This window comes from Triticum urartu, chromosome 1, assembly GCF_003073215.2.
Source record: "Triticum urartu cultivar G1812 chromosome 1, Tu2.1, whole genome shotgun sequence".
Lineage (NCBI taxonomy): Eukaryota > Viridiplantae > Streptophyta > Magnoliopsida > Poales > Poaceae > Triticum > Triticum urartu.
In genome coordinates this window covers 452949231-452970848 of record NC_053022.1, presented here as the reverse complement: position 1 = coordinate 452970848, position 21618 = coordinate 452949231, and the positions used below count along the sequence as shown (strand labels likewise).

The 21618-nt window shown below is 49.9% G+C and overlaps 1 protein-coding gene across 1 annotated transcript; it reads left to right on the top strand.

Moving 5' to 3' along the window:
• The first annotated feature begins 1810 nt into the window (after positions 1-1810).
• Positions 1811-5225, top strand: LOC125518434 (probable mediator of RNA polymerase II transcription subunit 26b). Its single transcript, XM_048683274.1, has 9 exons — positions 1811-2910; positions 3024-3092; positions 3174-3256; positions 3515-3570; positions 3697-3824; positions 3927-3954; positions 4043-4422; positions 4502-4643; positions 4734-5225. The coding sequence occupies exons 1-9, from the start codon at positions 2305-2307 to the stop codon at positions 4856-4858; spliced, it is 1617 nt and encodes a 538-aa protein (XP_048539231.1). The 5' UTR covers positions 1811-2304; the 3' UTR covers positions 4859-5225.
• The last annotated feature ends 16393 nt before the right edge of the window (positions 5226-21618 follow it).

The following is a 21618-nucleotide window of genomic DNA, read 5'->3' as shown; positions in this document are numbered from 1 at the left end:
CTCGCCGGCCTTGCTCCTCTCCTCGCCGACCCCCGCCCCGCTCGCCGCCTTGCTCCTCTCCTCGCCGCTCCCTGCCTGCTCGCCTTCGTGCTGCGTCCGACTCCACCCGACCAGAGACAGAGGAGCGGAGGGGAGAGGCGAAGCCGGCGACGGGCCGGCCGGCTCCTGCCGTCTCCGGCCGAGCCGAGCACACCGGCGGCCGCGGCGGGGCCCGCCGCACCCGTTCCCGGCCAGAGGGAGGCGCGGGAAGGCGCGGGGACGCGGCAACGGGCGGCGCTAGATGAGAAACAGAAGCAGGCGGGCGACGGTGGTCTTCGACGATGCGGGCAACTCTGACGGGCTCCGGCTGATATAAGGACACCGGCGGGACCGGGGCGACGAGACGCACCCGTTCAGAGGCCAAGGGGGCAGTGAGGAGGGATGGAACGGAGGGGGGGCCGCGGTGACAGGAGGTTACAGAGGCGGCGACGGTGGTGATGGTTTTCGGTGGAACAGCCAGCTCCGGCGAGGGCAAGTGGGTGGGGCGAGCTGCGGGAGTGAGGGGGAGCTCGTGGACAGGTTGGGAGGAGGGGAGAGGGGCTAGGCACGTCGGGGTGGACCGAGCTCCGGCAATGGCCACGGTGGTCCAGGAAGAAACGGCGACCTGGGGAGCACAACGGCTGAAAATTTTTTGCACCCAAAGACTAAATTAGCGCCGAGGCCTTTTCAGAAGGTCGAAAAAACGCCTCGTGGGTGACACAACGGCTGGAGATGCTCTAACCACGTTTACTACGCACCGTTTTTCTGCTCTTGCCATGCAGTTGGCCCCAGAGGAGAGGCAGCCACAAGGTCACAACTGAAGCAGTGAAAAGTCTGTGGTGCACCGAGCTCAGCCAGGGGTAGCAAGAGCCACATGTTCCCTCCGAAAGGAAGCAAGAAACACATGCCACTTGCGCGTGGAGAATCCCTCCGTGGAACATCCGGGGGATACGGTTGCCTGGGCCATTTTGGAAGCAACCGCTGGAGCCGAGCCAAGGGCGTTAACCGCAACGGTCCACCCCTGCTGTAGCTAAAAGAGAAAACCACACTAGAGTCTACACAAGGTAACTGGGCTGTCATGGACCCGTGGTGGGCTCCAGAACGTTTCTATCTTTTTTTTTTTGAAGAGAATATGGACTGAGCTCTCATGATGCCGGATTTTCGAAAAGAAATACTACTGCCCGAAGCCAAAATCATTTCAGTAATCAATACTGGAGGAGTGAACATTTATGCTTGATTGATTTGGAGGGATATTTGGTGATGAGATGAGAAGGAAAGTAGGCAATCAATTGGCAGTGCCGATAATAATGGAGTAAATCATGGGCAGCGATCGAAGTAGTTAATGCCAGTACCAAACTAGTATAGCACCGCTAAACAAAACCAGGGCAGGGGAGGGGAGGCGGGAGAAAGAGAGTGCATGTCGACTCGGCTCGGCTCGGCGGGGTCAAACCAAAGAAGCCGCGTCGCCCCGCTCCCTTCTGCAGAATCTATCTACAGAAGGAAAAGGAGGGTTCCTGCGACCGCTGCCAAAGGAAAAGAAGCGACCCGAACCGGTGACGCGGCCCGGTTTGTTTTACCGCGCGTATTTTGGGCCACGGGGCGGGAGCCGGGAGGGGTCGTCGCATCCAGTACTGGTAGCTCTCGTTTAGTTGTTAGCTGCGGCGTGCGTGCGTGCGTGCCGGTGCTGGCAGTCCTCGTGGGCTCGGGTCGCGTCTCGCGTGGCGTAGCGTACCCTGCCATCCGCGTCCCTATCCACCCGCCCCGCCCCGTCCCCATCCCCGTCCCGACCCTTCCCGGTGTTCGCATCGCCCTCGCGAGCCTCGCCTAGCCTTCTCCCCCCAGCCCAGCCCAGCCGCACCGTCTTCTTCCTCCCACCCCGCCCACGCCCAGCCCTACCCTACCCTACCTCTCCCTTTCCGCAAGGGCCAGATAGGATTTGGTAAGGTTCTTCCTGCCGCCGCCGCAGAAATCCTCACGGAAACCGGGCCTTGGGGGCCAAGCAACCCAGCGAACCTAACTCGACTCGGTTCTCTCGATTCGTTCCTGCTCGCCCCTCCCCGTTTCTCGATTTGATTTGATATTTTTCCGGCGAATTTCGCTTTCACGATCGCCGGATTCCGGGGCGCATCGGATTCGCGATCGGGGGCTGGGATTAGATTCTCGGCCGCGGCGTAGTAGTAATAATTTCGCAAGGGGGGAACCCGCCCGAGGTAATCGGCGGAGCATCGGTTCTTCTGGTGGTGCTAGCTGTTTGTTCCCGTCCTGTGCGGCCCGATCTCGGGGGCGATGGCCGACGACGGGCTCGACCGGTGGCGCGGCTTCTTCCGGGGCGCGGGCGTCGGCATCTGCGAGGCCATCGAGAAGGCCATCCTCGTCGCCGCCGCCGACGAGCCGCAGGAGTTCCTGCGCCGCCGCGACCGCATCGCCGAGCGGCTCTTCAACGCGCTCCTCGCCCGCCCCTCCTCCTGCCACGGCTGCACCGCCAGCACCGGCTCCGCGCCCCCCGCCACGCCCGCCGTCGCTGAGGACAAGGGCAGCGTGCGCCGCGTCCCCGACAAGGACTGCAAGGTCGACAGCAGCAGCCTCGGCGCGCCCGGGGGCGGGGCGCTCGGCGGCGGCATCAGCGAGGACGACGACTCTGACTCTGAGGACGACGAGCGCCTCCGCCGCGCCGCCGCCAGCAACTACGGCCACAACTATGACGACGACAACGAGGAGGAGGAGGAGGAGGAGCAGGACGCGGCCGTGCCGGCGGAGGAGGACCACCACGCAAAGGATGACGACCCGGAGGCTGAGGAGCTGGAGGCCCTCACCAACGAGATCGATGAGGAGTCGCAGATCGTTGGGGAGGTCATCCGCATCAAGGAGCTCCTCCTGCACAAGCAAGACCATGTATGGACTCCTATCTGTGCACTTCTTCCATTCATATTGCTAAACCTGTTATTTGTCAACTCTAGTGAGCACTTAGCATTGATCTGAACTAAAACACAAATGGTGTCTTGCAGTCGGATGCTACTCTGTTCGACTCACTTAGGAGGCTGCAGCTGATGCAATTGTCCGTCTCCACGCTTAAGGTACCTATCTTGCATACCGCATATGAGATATCTGGTTTTGTTGCTATTTGGTTTGCTTATCTTTGGGGCTGTTCATCATAGGCTACCGAGATTGGGAGGGCTGTTAATGGCCTTCGGAAGCACAGCTCGCAGCAGATTCGTCACCTCGCGCTGGCTCTCATTCAGTAAGCTTCATGAACTTTTATCTAGTTTGGTTTTATACAACTAGTTCATGCTTGAATCTGAAGAGTTCAGTGAGGCAAATTACTTCTCATGTTCTGAAAAGATTTTGACTAGTACCAGTCCATCTGCACTGCCACATGGTCACCATTTACCTTTGTTCGCCATCCCAAAGAAAAATGAGAAAATTACCTTGTTAGCATGAGTCCAAAGCAATCTTGTAAACTATTGTTGACATCTTCAGTTGCTTTTTGTGTTTCCAGGGATTGGAAAATTTTGGTTGATGAGTGGGTCAGTACTACCAACGTTGCCCTTGCAGGTAAAGGATCTGAATTTGTCCAATGTTACATTATTTCATCCATCAGTTTCAGAGTTAATTCTATGTGAATGAATGCTCAGATGCAAGCCTCTTAGCTTACTATATTATTGCTGCTTTTACCTGCAGACAACTCCCCAGGAACTTCAAACCCTTCTGTTGTGGATGATGATGATGAAGAAGAAGGCCTTCCTTCTCCACCTTTGGATGAAGGAGCATTCTTTGCACCTGAGACTACTGCCATTCAACTCTCTGAGGTACTAATATATCCACTCTTGCTATCTGAATTGTTTTAGTGATGAACAATAAGCTAATTAACTTCCATTGTTATTTTGCCTGTTCGCCTTTGCAACCTGAAGTTCTTTGACGAAATGGATGAAGATGGAAGTGAGTACAACTACCCAAATTGCTTAGTTTTCCCTTGCTATGCTAGCACTCCATAGATTGTGTGATAACTAACATTATATTACGACAGACTTGAGACACAACAATGATGCTCGCCTTGGAAACAAGAGGGAAAACAATGGCAGGAGGCCTGTAAACCATTCAACTGTGTCAAAACCAGAACTTACTCGACCTGTTGGAACTGTTGAAAGAGATCAGTTCAGGAGACCAGAATTGACAAGGCAAGAACCACCAATGAGGCATACAAACCAGCAAAAACCTCAAGGTTCAAATTTGCAAGCCAAGCCCCAAGGCATGCTCAACAAGCAATCCAGGCCCCTGAGTTCTGATTCTGGATCTATGAGACCAATGAAGGCGGCTACTCAACAGAAGCCCATCGGTGAGATGAAGTACAAACAGACTCAGGAACACTTCGGCGTCGAAAGAAAACCTGCAATGGGTCATGTGGATGTAAGTATCACATGCTACTGAGACTTAAGCTATGATGGTGCTTAAGATCTCATGACTTATATCTATCCTTTGACTCCAGAAATCAAGGCTTCGTGCACAGCCTTCATCAGGAGTCAGGTTAGAGTCGGCAAGGCCAAAGACCCAGGATGGCTTGGAAAGCAACGTAAGGTTGGAAGTAGCCAAGCGTAGGCTTCAGGAACGTTACCAGGAAGCTGAAAATGGTTCGTGTTATACCTCTTTGTTGCAATATTTTCTTTTATTGCATATATGATCTTGTGGTTTACCTAACTGTACTCTTCCATCCGCCACAGCAAAGAAGCAGCGCACGATACAAGTAATGGAGCTGGGCGACATACCAAAGCCCAAGAGTAACACCAGGCAACCTATGGTGAAGTCAAGGAATAACATTAGAAGTAGGGTACTTGGCCGGCGCTGATTCTTGTGTGATGTTTTCCTTCACCTGATGAATTTGTCGCCATGTCGAGCTGGTCCAAAAGGAAGCAGCTGAACTTGGTTGCCAGGACCAAAACCATATTTTTGAACATAAGCACCTTCACCTCTGATGGAGAGTTATCCTTGAAGTTGCGAGAGTCGCGCTGGATGCAATAAGTTAAGCCTTTTGCTTTGCATGCATTCTCCGCTCTTGCGTTGGGGGCTCGGGAGAGTTTAGTCATGTCTTGATAATCTGAGAGTGGACATGTAGTTCATCCTGTATCGGCTGGTTAATTTTTCTTCCACTTTACTTGGGAAGGAAGCTGTAGATACTCAGATAGAACAATTATCAATATTCGGTACATTTCACATATCCTGGACATTTTACATGAGTTTATTCCGTGGACATTCTTGGCATATTCGTTGCTTCTTTGCAAGTCTGGACCAATTATGATCCGGTGGCTGGCCTACTTGCTCCTCACATGCAAGCTTAGGTCAGCCTTTGCACCAACCATCCTCTCCAATGGTGGTAATGTGCTTGTTTGGTCATGATCAGACTTTGGGTTCTTGCTGCTCGTTAGAGTAGTGTCAGTGTCAACTGTCTCTACGCACTGCAAATGCAATGTGGTTGCAAATTTCTAAGTTATCCTCGGGGAAATTGCTTAGTTGTATGGAAAAGATGGGAGCAAAAAGTGATGAAGATGTGCATTGCCGTTTGGGAGTAGCGTGGATTCCACCAGCGTAGTGGTCAGTCAGGATGGGCAATAGCGTGAGCAGACAACCAAGAAAGCCAGCGCACCATTTATTCCTCCTTTCTTCTTATCCATTGTTGCATGTTCCAACTTCCATTTAAGGATCTTTTTTTTCTATTTTTTTCTTTAGTTCGGTAGAAGCAATCCAAGGCTTGTGACTTGTGAGCCGGCCATTGTTCCACCAAGCAGTCTGGTTTGGCTCCAGAATCTGGCAAATAGCTGGGTCAGCGTTACCAGCTATACTAAATATCCCTGGCGGTTCAAGCTAAGACCAACCTTCCAAGCAAGACTCGTACTACTATTATCGTCTTGGCACATGCCGTGAACTTGGCAGGGAAACGGGAGGATGGTCTTTGCGGAAATAGCAGGGGGCTTCCGTGCGAGGAATCGCCTACGGTCGTCCGGAAAGCCACGTGAAAAGAAAAGAAAAGAATTTAGGTGCAGGAAGCAAAGGAACAAATCGTCGTCGCCGTGTGCCAGGGATGCGTGCAGGGGCACTCGCCAGACACACGAGGCCAACATCTATCTACACGGATGCTGTCGCACGTAGCAATCGTTCCGTGTCCTACGCCAGCCGATCTGCGATCAATCTCCTTCGCTGTTGCTTGGAGTCCATTCCCCACTGGGCTGCGCATGTGCGGTTCGGTTGGGCGCACCCTTTCTTTGACCCCTTCTTCCAAATCAAAAAAGACGGACGGTGGTGTGCCGCAGGGCACAAAAGTCTCTCCCACCTTCCAATCAGTCCACCGTACCGCCTCGGATTTGCTCGCGGTGGTGGGCTGAGCATGAGCTGAGCTGACGACGACGCCTGCCCTCACCGTCGTCTTTTAATTGGTGCCGGTTGTTTAAACAAGCTCGGAAGTGGGCTCGGAGATGTCGACCGGCCGATATGCGCGTTGCTCCTCCCTTTTGCTCAATTCTCGCTCTGGAATTTCCAAGGAAGAAAAATAAGTGTGTGCGTACAGTTGTGTGATGTGAAGGGATTTGCCAGTTATCTAAGAACCGCGACATAGGAGTGCAAATTTTGTGCTGGTACGGGAAAAGACGAGAGAAATGCGAGGCTGGTAGTATCACTGGATATTTTCCCTCTGTTGTGACTCGGAGAAGCACTATCTACGACCACTGCTGGGAGGAGTGTGGTGGCACGTCACGTGCTTGCTACACCGGTAGGTTGATTCTGTTTGTTGGATGGGGCATCTGATCTGATGGTGAGATCGGGCTAAGCTAGAAAAAGTCGGGCTTGTTGGGATCGGGTGCTGGGACGGGAGCCACGGTCTTTAAAACAGCGGCGCCTGGAATGGAACCGTTCGTGGCGGTTTGGTACCAGCAATCAAGATTACTGCTAGTACGGACTGGGATCAGGTGACTTACCCACTGGCAGTTACGCCGTAACATGCGGCCGCCAATCCAGCGTTGATTTTGCATTCAATGGAGGGGATTGATTTAAGGGAAAACAAGCCAGCACTTAGCAGTTTTTAGCATAGAGACGCCCATGCTTGTAGTTTTATGTACATGCAACAAGCTATGCACTAAGTGATCTTCACATTGCAAATACATTTAGAATAATTACTAGTAGTAAATATCAAAGCTAGACGGAATGGACGAATGCCCTATTTTTAACGAGTTCTATATATTACTCCCTTTGTCCGGAATTACTTATCACGGAAATGAATAAAAGTGGACGTGTCTAAAACTAAAATGCGTCTAGATAAATCCATTTCCACGACAAGTATTTTCGGGCAGAGGGAATATATTGCAAAGTTTTTTATATTACATTCAAATAGGGACAATTTTTAACTAGTCCGACATTTTACGTTGCACCAGTATCCCCGCGCTTGCTCCGCTACCACCCCGTCGACCGCCGTGCTGCGCGACTCGGAGTCGCCGCCATCATCGCCGAGGTAGTGGAGGAGGCGCTCGTGCTGCGCAGCAGGGAGGGAGGCTATTTTTAACAAGTTTTATATGTTACATTTAAATAAGATGATTTTTAAGAAGTTCAACTATTTTTTAAAAACAATAAACAAAAACTAAGCGAGGTACCAGACGGATAGTGTAACACCCCGGATATGACTTTCCCAATTTGTACTCCAACTCTTGCCGTTTCCGGCGTTAAGTTATTTTATTTTCTCGGGTTCGGGTTTTTGTCTCCGTGTGTTGTTATCGTTGTCATGCATCTCATATCATGTCATCATGTGCATTGCATTTGCATACGTGTTCATCTCATGCATTCGAACATTTTTCCCGTTGTCCGTTTTGCATTCCGGCGCTTCGTTCTCCTCCGGTGGTCATTTCTACCCTTTCTTTCGTGTGTGAGGATTAAACATTTCCGGATTGGACTGAGACTTGCCAAGCGGCCTTGGTTTACTACCGATAGACCGCCTGTCAAGTTTCGTACCATTTGGACTTCGTTTGATACTCCAACGGTTAACCGAGGGACCGAGAAGGCCTCATGTATGTTGCAGCCCAACGCCCCTCCAATTTGACCCAAAACCCACCTAAACCTGCTCCATCATCTAGAGTGTTCGATCACGATCGCGTGGCCGAAAACCGCACCTCATTTGGACTCTCCTAGCTCCCTCTACTTATAAGTATGTGCACTCCTCCAAAAATTCGGGCGAAACCCTAGTCTCCCCCTTCCTCCGCGCGCCGGACACGTCCGCCCGGCGCTGGACACGTCCACCCGGCGCCGGACACTGTCCGCCGCTCGCCCGGACCAACCGGGAGCTGCCACGTGGCGCCCCCGTGACCACATCCCCGCCGGCCCGCTCGGCCCAGCCGGGGCCCCCGCGGCCCGAAGCCATCCGCCGCCGCCGCCCGAGCGCACCGCCTGCTGCCTCCTTCTCCGCGCCGGTGCACGAGCCGCCGCCGACCGGCGTCCACCGGCCGCCGCGGGTCCCCGCCGCCGCCGCGCAAACCGCCGCAGCTCGCCGCCCCCGCCGGCGCCTCCCTCCTCCGGCCAGATCCGGTCGAGGAGCGACCGGATCCGGCGACCCCGACCTCGCCGGCCGCCGTCTTCGACATCTCCGGCGAGCAGCGCCACCGCCTCGTTTTGCGTGCCCAGGTCAAACCCTAGATCCGGAGGTCGAAATTCTACCAAGTTCCCGTGTTTTTTTTAGTTTCAAGTGTCCATGTTCATCGTGCCGTAACTTTGCGTCCGTAGCTCTGTTTTGGGCGTGTAGTATATCAAAATGTTCATCTCAGAGAGCACATCACTTCATTCCATTGCATCATTTTCATTTGAGTTCATCTTGATGCCCGAAATTCTGTTAGAAGAGTGCTACTTGAGATAATTGCCAGATCTGCTACTCCGTTTAGATATTTGTCATTTTTGCCATGATTATTGTGTGCATGATATTCCCATGAGTTCTACATATGTTTTGTTAAGGGTTTTGTCATCTTTCCAGAGGTGCAACCCATATATTTTTGTGATGTGTGTGATGACTAGCACAAGCTTGCAAAGTGAGGCACTTGGTAAAGCTGATTTCAGGGACTTAGCATTTGCACCAAGTCCTTGAGCTGTTTATCTCATATGGTCATATGTTCATGTTGTTTCCTAGTGATCCGTGCCTCTTTTGAGGATGATCAGCAAGGATGTTTTGTTATTCTTGTAGTGCTCTATCCATCCATGCCTTTGTTTGAAATTATGGAGCACCCTAGCTTGAGTCAATCGAGCTCTACTTTTGCTACTTTGTGAATCTGGGCAGACTGTCTACTTGTTAGCGATTTTGCCGATGATGTTGTAGTTGATCCGTGCATGTTATGCTATTGTTCTTGCCATGTATAGCTTGCATTTTGTGTATTCTTTATGGGTGTATGCTTAGATTATCATGACTTGCTCTGTAGTGAGTGCATCGAGCTCGTAAACATGCCTACTTGATATCTGTTTTCAGCATGCTCCAGTTTTCACCAAGTCTGAGAACTGATTATGTTTTTGCCATGTTCACATGCTTGCAATTGTATTTTCTGATCCCTTTTGGCTCAAGGTCACTAAGGGACTTTTGTTAAGCTCTTTGAGTAGCTCCATGCCATGCTTTACTTTGTCATGTTCAGGTCCTGTGGCATGTAGTTTTGTTGCTCCGAAGAGTGCTACCTGATCTAAAATTCCAGACAAGTGTTAATTTCACTAAGTCTGAAATCTGTTTGCCATATGCATTTTTGCCATGCTTGTTTGAACCTGTTAATGGATGATTTGGCCGTAGCTCAGTGCTAGACTTTTGTTAAGCATCTTGAATGCATCCTTGCCATGTATTTTGTTGTCATGTTTGGGTGCTGTAGCTCGTTCATCTCATTACATTTAGATGGCAACTTGCTGTAAATCGCAGACCGTGGTCATATTTGAATCGCTTGCCATTTCCAAACCGTAACTCCGATTCCCGCGTTCGTTGTATCGTTTTCAAGCGATTTAATCTCATCTTTCCAGTGGCACACTTGGATTCCCAAGTTGAGGCCAGGATCATGCATTCCTTGTCAATCTTGCATATTGCATCCCGCATAGCATACCATCTTTGCATCATTTTGTTTGTTCCTTGCACGTGGTTGATTGTGTCCTTGTTGCTTGTTTGTCTTGTTTGGGTAGAGCCGGGAGACGAGTTCGCTAACGAGGAGCCCGTTCAGTTTACTTTCGAGGATCCAGTCAACTCTGACAACTGTGTAGGCAAGATGATCATACCCTCGAAATCACTACTATCTTTGCTTTGCTAGATTGCTCGCTATTTTGCTATGCCAATGCTACGATGCCTACCACTTGCTTTCATGCCTCCCAAATTGCCATGTCAAACCTCTAACCCACCATGTCCTAGCAAACCGTTGATTGGTTATGTTACCGCTTTGCAAATACATTTAGAATAATTACTAGTAGTAAATATCAAAGCTAGACTGAATGGACAAATGCCCTATTTTTAACGAGTTCTATATATTACTCCCTTTGTCCGGAATTACTTATCACGGAAATGAATAAAAGTGGACGTGTCTAAAACTAAAATGCGTCTAGATAAATCCATTTCCACGACAAGTATTTTCGGGCAGAGGGAATATATTGCAAAGTTTTTTATATTACATTCAAATAGGGACAATTTTTAACTAGTCCGACATTTTACGTTGCACCAGTATCCCCGCGCTTGCTCCGCTACCACCCCGTCGACCGCCGTGCTGCGTGACTCGGAGTCGCCGCCATCATCGCCGAGGTAGTGGAGGAGGCGCTCGTGCTGCGCAGCAGGGAGGGAGGCTATTTTTAACAAGTTTTATATGTTACATTTAAATAAGATGATTTTTAAGAAGTTCAACTATTTTTTAAAAACAATAAACAAAAACTAAGCGAGGTACCAGACGGATAGTGTAACACCCCGGATATGACTTTCCCAATTTGTACTCCAACTCTTGCCGTTTCCGGCGTTAAGTTATTTTATTTTCTCGGGTTCGGGTTTTTGTCTCCGTGTGTTGTTATCGTTGTCATGCATCTCATATCATGTCATCATGTGCATTGCATTTGCATACGTGTTCATCTCATGCATTCGAACATTTTTCCCGTTGTCCGTTTTGCATTCCGGCGCTTCGTTCTCCTCCGGTGGTCATTTCTACCCTTTCTTTCGTGTGTGAGGATTAAACATTTCCGGATTGGACTGAGACTTGCCAAGCGGCCTTGGTTTACTACCGATAGACCGCCTGTCAAGTTTCGTACCATTTGGACTTCGTTTGATACTCCAACGGTTAACCGAGGGACCGAGAAGGCCTCGTGTGTGTTGCAGCCCAACACCCCTCCAATTTGGCCCAAAACCCACCTAAACCCTCTCCCTCATCTAGAGCGTTCGATCACGATCGCGTGGCCGAAAACCGCACCTCATTTGGACTCTCCTAGCTCCCTCTACTATATAAATATGTGCCTCTCCAAAAATTCGGGTCGAAACCCTAGTCTCCCCTTCCTCCGCGCGCCGGACACGTCCGCCCGGCGCTGGACACGTCCCGGCGCCGGCCTGTCCGCCGCCGCCCCGGCAACCGAGCTGCCACGTGGCGCCGCGGGGACCCATCCCGCCGGCCCGCTCGCCAGAACGCGGGCCCGCGGCCCACGAGCATCCGCCGCCTCGCGCCAGGGCGCCTCCCCGCCGCCCGAGCGCACCGCCGCCTCCTTCTCCGCGCCGGCGCACGAGCCGCCGCCGCCGTGCCACCCCGGCGGGTCCCCGCCGCCGCCGCCGCGCAAACCGCCGCAGCGCGCCGCCCCCGCCGGCGCCTCCCTCCTCCGGCCAGATCCGGCCACGGGAGGCCCGGATCCGGCGACCCCGACCTCGCCGGCCGCCGTCTTCGACATCTCCGGTGAGCAGCGCCACCGCCTCGTTTTGCGTGCCCAGGTCAAACCCTAGATCCGGAGGTCGAAATTCTACCAAGTCCCCGTGTTTTTTTAGTTTCAAGTGTCCATGTTCATCGTGCCGTAACTTTGCGTCCGTAGCTCTGTTTTGGGCGTGTAGTATATCAAAATGTTCATCTCAGAGAGCACATCATTTCACTTGCTTTCAAGCCTCCCAAATTTCCATGTCAAACCTCTAAACCACCATGTCCTAGCAAACCGTTGATTGGGTATGTTACCGCTTTGCTCAGCCCTCTTATAGTGTTGCTAGTTACAGGTGAAGATTGAAGGCTGTTCCTTGTTGGAACATTTATTTACTTGTTGGGATATCATTATATTGCCATGTTATCTTAATGCATCTATATACTTGGAAAAGGGTGGAAGGCTCGGCCTCTCGCCTAGTGTTTTGTTCCACTCTTGCCGCCCTAGTTTCCGTCATATCGGTGTTATGTTCCCGGATTTTGCGTTCCTTACGCGATTGGGTTATAATGGGAACCCCTTGATAGTTCGCCTTGATTAAAGCTTTTCCAGCAATGCCCAACCTTGGTTTTACCATTTGCCACCTAGCCTCTTTTCCCTTGGGTTTCCGGAGCCCGAGGGTCATCTTATTTTAAACCCCCCCGGGCCAGTGCTCCTCTGAGTGTTGGTCCGAACCAGGCAGCCTGCGGGGCCACCTCGGGGAAACTCGAGGGTTGGTTTTACTCGTAGCTTGACCTATCTGAGTGTGCCCTGAGAACGAGATATGTGCAGCTCCTATCGGGATTTGTCGGCACATTCGGGCGGTGTTGCTGGTCTTGTTTTAACCTGTCGAAGTGTCTTGAAGAACCGAGATACCGAGTCTGATCGGAACGTCTTGGGAGGAGGTCTATTCCTTCGTTGATCGTGAGAGCTTGTCATGGGCTAAGTTGGGACTCCCCTGCAGGGATTTGAACTTTCGAAAGCCGTGCCCGCGGTTATGGGCAGATGGGAATTTGTTAATGCCCGGTTGTAGATAACTTGAACCTTAATTTAATTAAAATGAATCAACTGAGTGTGTTGCCGTGATGGCCTCTTCTCGGCGGAGTCCGGGAAGTGGACACGGTGTTGGAGTAATGCTTGCGCAGGTTGTTCTCTAGTTTCTCGCTCGCGCTTTGCCTCCTCTTCTCGCTCTCTTTTGCGAACAGGATAGCCACCATATTTGCTAGTCGCTTGCTGCATCTCCACATATTTACCTTGCCTTGCCTATAAGCTTAAGTAGTCTTGATCGCGAGGGTGCGAGATTGCTGAGTCCCTGTGGCTCACAGATTACTATTACACCAGATGCAGGGCCTGATGATTCCGCTCCAGGTGGCGCGCTCGAGCTCAAGTGGGAGTTCGACGAGGACTCTCAACGTTACTATGTTTTCTTTCCTGATGATCAGTAGTGGTGCCCAGTTGGGGGTGATCGGGACCGTGTCGCATGTTGGGTTATCTTTTATTTTGGCGCCGTAGTCGGGCCATGAGTGTTTGGATGATGTAATGTTATTTATGTACTTGATTGACGTGGCGAGTGTAAGCCAACTATGTTATCTCCCCTTTTATTATCTATATTACATGGGATGTTATGAAGATTGCCTAACTTGCGACATATGCCTTCAATGCGATTATGTCTCTAAGTCGTGCCTCGACACGTGGGAGCTATAGTCGCATCGAGGGGGTGACAAGTTGGTATCAGAGCCTTCCCCGACCTTAGGAGCCCCATTGCTTGATCGTTTTAGCAGCCGAGTTGTGTCTAGAAAAATGTTTTGAGTCATTTAGGAATTATATACCGGAGAGTTTAGGAATTCTTTTTACTTCCCAGTCTCCTCATCGCTCTGGTAAGGCATCCTGACGTAGAGTTTTGACTCTTCTCTTCTCAAATTTCACAAATTTTTTTTAGGATCACGCGGGTATCTTGGAGTCATTCCGATGGTTTTATGACGAGAACATTGTCTTGGTCCCTCCTGTCAGGGGTTTTGTGGAAGTGTCCCGGGGAGTTGAGCTCTGAGGTGTTGTCGTCATAATTTTATCGTTGCAGTTCTGGAATACCTGAGTTTAGTACGCCGACATCGAAAATCTCTTTTATGCAGTTCGTTGGTGAGATAACCTCGACGCCACCCAGTACTGGGGCGGGAGTTTGGGAGTATCGCCATAACTTGTATAACGGATGCTTTTCGAAGGTTGAGGTAGATGGTTTCCGAAGTTTTTCTCGGTTATGTGTTGAAGGATGGATACAGCTGGATGTAGGATTTGCTAGATTTGGGTGAGATATTATGCTTCCCCTGTATCCCCAACACCTGATTGCATAACCGGAAAGGTTAGGGAGTTTCATAGGTGGGAATTCTATTAGCTCTAGTTCTTCCACGGATATTGGTTTGAGATTGGGATTTCTTACCGATTATTCGTTCTTGATCCGTACCTTATTGATTTATTTCTCTACCTTAATTCTAAGTGGCTTCTCAATTTATGGATATGTGACCATTTCAAGTGGAATGCATTCGTTCATTCTGTTCGGATGTGAAGACTATATGTTGCAATTTTCATTCCGTTGGATTCAGCTTCTTTTGTCTATCAATGTGCTAATGGATGTCAACCTCCTCAGGATGGCTCCTCCAACGCGCACGACTCCGAAGCCTGATCCGCCACCACCTCCACCTCCTCCGGAGGCATGGCAAGCTGTGATGGCCGCAACCAATGCAAACACACAGTTGATCATGCAAATTCTTCAAGAGCGCAATCAAGGCAACCAAGGGAACCAAGGCAACAATCAGAATCATTTTGCTACACTCAACCAGTTCCTTGCTAATGGGCCAAAGACTTTCAGCAATTGTGTTGAGGGAACTGATGCTGACGATTGGCTTGTGGATCTGTGCAAGCATTTCGAGTGCAGTAACGTCAGGCCTGAGGACTTCGTCAAGTTCGCTTCTTTCCAACTCAAAGATCAAGCTGCAGAATGGTTCCAGCAGTACAAGGATTCCAGAGGTGGACGTGTTATCACTTGGGATGAATTCCGTCAAGATTTCAGAGCTCATCATATTCCTCAGAGCGTGGTTGAAAGCAAGCGTGAGGAATTCCGCAACCTGAAGCAAGGCTCTTTGTCTGTCTATGACTACAACAAGTTGTTCCAGAAGCTCGCCCGCTTTGCTAAGCAGGACGTACCTGATGAGAAGAGCATGATATACCAGTTCAGGGGTGGTCTCAGAGAAGAAATTCAGCTAGCTCTTGTTCTCTTTGAGCCCTTGAGATACGATGAGTTCTACAACATGGCATTGAAGCAAGAGGCCGCTCAACTGAGGTGTGATGCTGCCAAGAAGCGAGTCAGAGATGTTACTCCTTCTTCCTCTACTCAAGTGGCCAAGCAGCAGAAGTATTGGCTTCCTCCTCCTCCGTTCCGTCAGCCGTATCAGCAGAAGAGCAAAGGTGGCAGTGGTTCTTCCCACCCACCCAACCCTGGATTTCAGAACAAGACTTCGTCTCAAGCTCCAAGATCGAGTGCTCCGTATCACCGTCCGCTTTCAGAGGTCACGTGCAACAAAGTGCCAACAGAAGGGTCACTATGCCAACAAGTGTTTCAACCAGAGGCATCTTCCTCCTCCTCCTCCTGTGAGATCGGCAAGTACAGCTGTGGTCAAGCATAACCCCAAGCACGCCAAGGTCAACTTGATGAATGCAGCTCAGGCAGAGGATTCGTCAGATGTCATCATGGGTAACCTTCCTGTTAATGATATTCCCGCAAAAGTTCTTTTTGACACTGGTGCATCGCATTGTTTCATGTTAAAGCCATTTTTTTACCAAGCATGAGTTCGTTTCGTCTCATTTGGGTAAACAAATGGATATCGTTTCTCCTGGCAAACGTTTGTGTAACACCCTCGATGCGACTATATCTCCCACGTGTCGAGGCACGACTTAGAGGCATAATTGCATGGAAGGCATATGTCGCAAGTTAGGCAATCTTCACAACATCCCATGTAATATAATAATGAAAGGGGAGATAACATAGTTGGCTTACACTCGCCACGTCAATCAAGTACATAAATAACATTACATCATCCAAACACTCATGGCCCGACTACGGCGCCAAAATAAAAGATAACCCAACATGCGACACGGTCCCAATCACCCCCAACTGGGCACCACTACTGATCATCGGGAAAGGAAACATAGTAACGTTGAGAGTCTTCGTCGAACTCCCACTTGAGCTCATACGCGTCTCCTGGAGCGGAATCATCAGGCCCTGCATCTGGTGTAATAGTAATCTGTGAGCCACAGGGACTCAGCAATCTCGCACCCTCGCGATCAAAACTATTTAAGCTTATAGGAATGGCAAGGTAAAAATAAGTGGAGCTGCAGCAAGCGACTAGCATATATGGTGGCTAACTTATTCGCAAAAGAGAGCGAGAAGAGGAGGCAAAGCGCGAGCGAGAAACTAGAGAGCAACCTGCGTAAACATTACTCCAACACCGTGTCCACTTCCCGGACTCCGCCGAGAAGAGGCCATCACGGTAACACACTCAGTTGATTCATTTTAATTAATTAAGGTTCAAGTTATCTACAACCGGACATTAACAAATTCCCATCTGCCCATAACCGCGGGCACGGCTTTCGAAAGTTCAATCCCTGCAGGGGAGTCCCAACTTAGCCCATGACAAGCTCTCATGGTCAACGAAGGAATAGACCTCCTCCCAAGACGTTCCGATCAGACTCGGTATCTCAGTAACTCAAGACACTTCGACAGGTTAAAACAAGACCAGCAACACCGCCCGAATGTGCCGACAAATCCCGATAGGAGCTGCACATATCTCTTTCTCAGGGCACACTCAGATTGTCCTTGGTACGGGTAGGCCAGCCCAGAGTTGCCCCTAGTGGCCACCGGTAGCTGACAGGTGGACCAACACTCGGAGGAGCACTGGCCCGGGGGGGGGGGTAAAATAAAGATGACCCTTGAGTCTGCAGAACCCAAGGGAAAGAAAAGGCTAGGTGGAAAATGGTAAAACCAAGGTTGGACATTGTTGGAAAAGCTTTAATCAAGGCGAACTATCAAGGGGTTCCCATTATAACCCAACCGTGTAAGGAACGCAAAATCCGGGAACATAACACCGATATGACGGAAACTAGGGCGGCAAGAGTGGAACAAAACACTAGGCGAGAGGCCGAGCCTTCCACCCTTTACCAAGTATATATATGCATTAAGATAACATAGCAATATAATGATATCCCAACAAGTAAATAAATGTTCCAACAAGGAACGGCCTCCAATCTTCACCTGCAACTAGCAACGCTATAAGAGGGGCTGAGCAAAGCGGTAACATAGACAATCAACGGTTTGCTAGGACAATGGTGAGTTAGAGGTTTGACATGGCAATTTGGGAGGCTTGCAAGCAAGTGGTAGGCATCGTAGCAATGGCATAGCAAAAGAGCGAGCAAACTAGCATAGCAAAGATAGTAGTGATTTCGAGGGTATGATCATCTTGCCTGCACAGTTGTCAGAGTTGACTGGATCCTCGAAAGCAAACTCATAAAGAACGCCGAAATCGGAGTTACGGTTTGGAAATGGCAAGCGATTCAAAAATGACACCGGTCTGCGATTTACAGCAAGTAGGCCTCTAAATGCAATGAAATGAACATGCTACAGCACCCAAACATGACAACAAAATACATGGCAGGGATGCACACAAGATTCTTAACAAAAGTCTAGCACTGAGCTACGGCCAAATCATCCATTAATAGGTTCAAACAAGCATGGCAAAAATGAAAATGGCAAACAGATCTCAGACTTGGTGAAATTAACACGTGTCTGGAATTTCAGATCAAGTAGCACTCTTCGGAGCAACAAAACTACATGCTACAGGACCTGAACATGGCAAAGTAAAGCATGGAATGGAGCTACTCAAAGAGCTTAACAAAAGTCCCTTAGTGACCTTGAGCCAAAAGGGATCAGAAAATACAATTGCAAGCATGTGAACATAGCAAAAACATAATCAGTTTCAGACTTAGTGAAAAACTGACACATGCTGACATATAACTCAAGTAGGCATGTATACGAGCTCGATGCACTCACTACAGAGCAAGTCATGGCAAGACAATCATACACCCATCAATAAGGCACAAAATACAAGCTATACATGGCAAGAACAATAGCATAGCATGCACGGATCAACTACAACATCACTGGCAAAATTGCAAACAAGTTGACAATCTGCCCAGATTCACAAAGTAGCAAAAGTAGAGCTCGATTGACTCAAGCTAGGGTGCTCCATAATTGCAAACAAAGACATGGATGGATAGAGCACTACAATATTAACAAAACTCTCTCACTGATCATCCTCAAAAGAGGCACGGATCGCTAGAAAACAACATGAACATATGGCAACATGAGATAAATAGCCCCAGGACTTAGTGAAAATACTAAGTCTCTCAAAACAGATTTACCAAGTGCACCACTTTGCAAGCTTGCACTAGTCACCACACACATCAAAAAAATACATGGGTTGCACCTCTGGAAAGATGACAAAACCCTTAACAAAACATATGTAGAACTCATGGGCATAGCATGCACACATTAATCATGGCAAAAATGAAAAAAGTGCTAAACGGAGTAGCAGATCTGACAATTAACTCAAGTAGCCCTCTTCTAACAGCATTTCGGGCATCAAGATGAACTCAAATAAAAATGATGCAATGGAATGAAATGATGTACTCTCTGAGATGAACATTTTGTTATGCTATATGCATGAATCGGAGCTACGGATGCAAAGTTACGTAGCCGTGAACATGTGCACATGGACTGAAATTTCTGGGACTTAGGAGAAAAAAATCACCCCGAGATCTAGGGTTTACTGTTCACGCACGCGAACCGAGGTCGGATCCGGCAAGGACGACGGCTGCTCTGGCGAGGAAGACGAAGACGGCGGCGGCCGGGCCTTGGCGTGGAGGAGGCGGCCGGGGTGGTCGCCGGCGCGCGTCGGGCGCGGCGGGGCGGCGCGGCGAGCTCGGCCTGGGGGCGGCGCGGCGAGCTCGGCCGGCGAGGGCGAGCTGCGGCGGCGCGGCGGAGGGGCGGTGCCGGGCTGGAAGAGGGAAACGACTGGGGCGACGGCGGGAGCGGCTGGGCCGCGGGGGCCCGGCTCGGGCCTGAGCGGGCCGGCGCGGTGAACGGCGGCGGGAGGCCACGTGGCGGCTGCAGAGTGGCTGCGGGCGGTGGAGCGGACGCGTCCGGCCGGTGCGGGGGCGATTTCTAGGGTTTCGGGGGAAGGAGGAGATCCGAAAACGGGGGGTCTTTAAATAGGCATAGAGGGAGCTAGGAGAGTCCAAATGAGGTGCGGTTTTCGGCCACGCGATCGTGATCGAACGCTCTAGATGATGGAGAGGGTTTAGGTGGGTTTTGGGTCAAATTGGAGGGGTGTTGGGCTGCCACACACATGAGGCCTTTTCGGTCCCTCGGTTAACCGTTGGAGTATCAAACGAAGTCCAAATGATACGAAACTTGACAGGCGGTCTACCGGTAGTAAACCAAGGCGGCTTGTCAAGTCTCGGTCCAATCCGGAAATGTTTAAACCCCACACACGAAAGAAGGCTAGAAATGACCACCGGAGGAGAACGAAGCGCCGGAATGCAAAACGGACAACGGGGAAAATGCTCGAATGCATGAGACGAACATGTATGCAAATGCAATGCACATGATGACATGATATGAGATGCATGACAACGACAACAACACACAGAGACAAAACCCGAACCTGAGGAAATAAATATAACTTAACGCCGGAAACGGCAAGAGTTGGAGTACAAATAGGGAAAGTTGTATCTGGGGTGTTACAACACTCCACCACTACGAAAGGATCTCGTCCCGAGATCTAGGATTGAAAAAACACCGGGTACTCAGAACGGAGGTGATCCTCGCGTTCCCAGGTAGCTTCACGGTTGGAATGGTGTGACCACTTGACTTTGAGAAATTTGATTGACTTGTTGCGAGTCTTGCGTTCAGTCTCTTCAAGAATAGCAACTGGGTGCTCACGATAAGAGAGATCTTCTTGGAGCTCAATGTCCTCGAAGTTGACGGTGCAGTCAAGAGTCTTGAAGCACTTTCGAAGCTGAGAGACATGGAACACGTCATGAACATTTGCAAAGTTTGAAGGAAGCTCGAGTTGATAGGCGAGGTCACCTCTCTTGCTGACAATCTTGAAAGGTCCCACGTATCTGGGGGCAAGCTTGCCTTTGATACCGAAGCGACGAGTACCTTTCATAGGAGAGACGTGGAGGTAAACATGATCTCCGATCTCGAAAGCCAAATCACGGTGCTTACTACCATAGTAGCACTTCTGGCAGGATTGGGCCGCTTTGAGGTTATCTCGAATGACTTTGCACATTTCTTCTGCCTCTGTGATTAAGTCATTACCCAAAAGCTGACGTTCACCGGTTTCGGACCAGTTGAGAGGGGTACGGCACTTCCTGCCATACAGAATTTCAAATGGGGCCTTGCCCGAACTTGCTTGAAAACTTTTGTTGTAGGAGAATTCAGCATAAGGAAGACAATCCTCCCACTTCATGCCGAAGGAGATCACACACGCCCTGAGCATATCTTCAAGAATCTGGTTGACACGCTCGACTTGACCGCTTGTTTGAGGATGGAAAGCTGTGCTGAAGCGGATGTTAGTGCCCATGGCCTTCTGAAAAGAATACCAAAACTTCGAGGTAAAGATGGTGCCACGGTCTGAAGAGATCACTTGAGGAATACCGTGCAGAGAGACAATTCGAGAGGTATAGAGTTCCGCCAATTGAGCTGCAGTGATCGACTCTTTGATAGGCAGAAAGTGAGCCACTTTGGTGAGTTTGTCGATGACAACGAATATAGCATCATTGCCATTCTTGGACTTTGGAAACCCAGTCACGAAGTCCATTTCAATGTGGTCAAACTTCCATTCTGGAATGGCAAGAGGTTGGAGGAGACCAGCTGGCCTTTGGTGTTCTGCCTTCACTCTTCTGCAGACATCACATTCATTCACGAATTGAGCGATCTCGCGCTTCATTCGAGTCCACCAATAAGCTTGCTTGAGGTCCTGATACATCTTCGTGCTCCCAGGGTGGATGGAGAGGAGAGAATTGTGAGCCTCGTTCATGATCACTTTACGAAGTTCACCTTTGGGCACAACAATACGATCCTCGAAGAAAAGAGTGTCCTTGTCATCAAGGCGGTAACACTTGTACTTGGGTTGACTCTTGGCAATCCCAATCTTCACCTTTTTCACCATAGCATCAAGAAGCTGAGCTTGGCGAATCTGGTCTTCTAAGGTAGGAGAGACTAGAAGGTTGGCGAGGAATCCTTGAGGAACAACTTGCAGATTAAGTTTGCGGAAAGCTTCACAAAGCTCGGGTTGATAAGGCTTGAGAATCAGACTGTTGCAGTAAGCTTTCCTGCTCAATGCGTCAGCAATCACATTGGCCTTGCCTGGAGTATACTCGATACTCGGATTATACTCTTGAATCATTTCGACCCATCGAGTTTGCCTGAGGTTGAGATTAGGCTGAGTGAATATGTACTTGAGACTCTTGTGATCAGTGAAAATGTCCACTTTTCTTCCCAATAGAAGATGTCTCCAAGTCAAAAGAGCATGCACAACTGCCGCCAACTCGAGATCATGAGTGGGGTAGTTCTTCTCATTAGGCTTCAACTGGCGAGAAGTA

Bases quoted from the DNA above. Each gene is read 5' to 3' on its own strand.
- LOC125518434 (XM_048683274.1), top strand. From the start codon at position 2,305: ATGGCCGACGACGGGCTCGACCGGTGGCGCGGCTTCTTCCGGGGCGCG. The intron at 2,911-3,023 runs GTATGGACTCCT...GGTGTCTTGCAG, and splicing joins TCCTGCACAAGCAAGACCAT to TCGGATGCTACTCTGTTCGA. The intron at 3,955-4,042 runs GTGAGTACAACT...ATATTACGACAG, and splicing joins CGAAATGGATGAAGATGGAA to ACTTGAGACACAACAATGAT.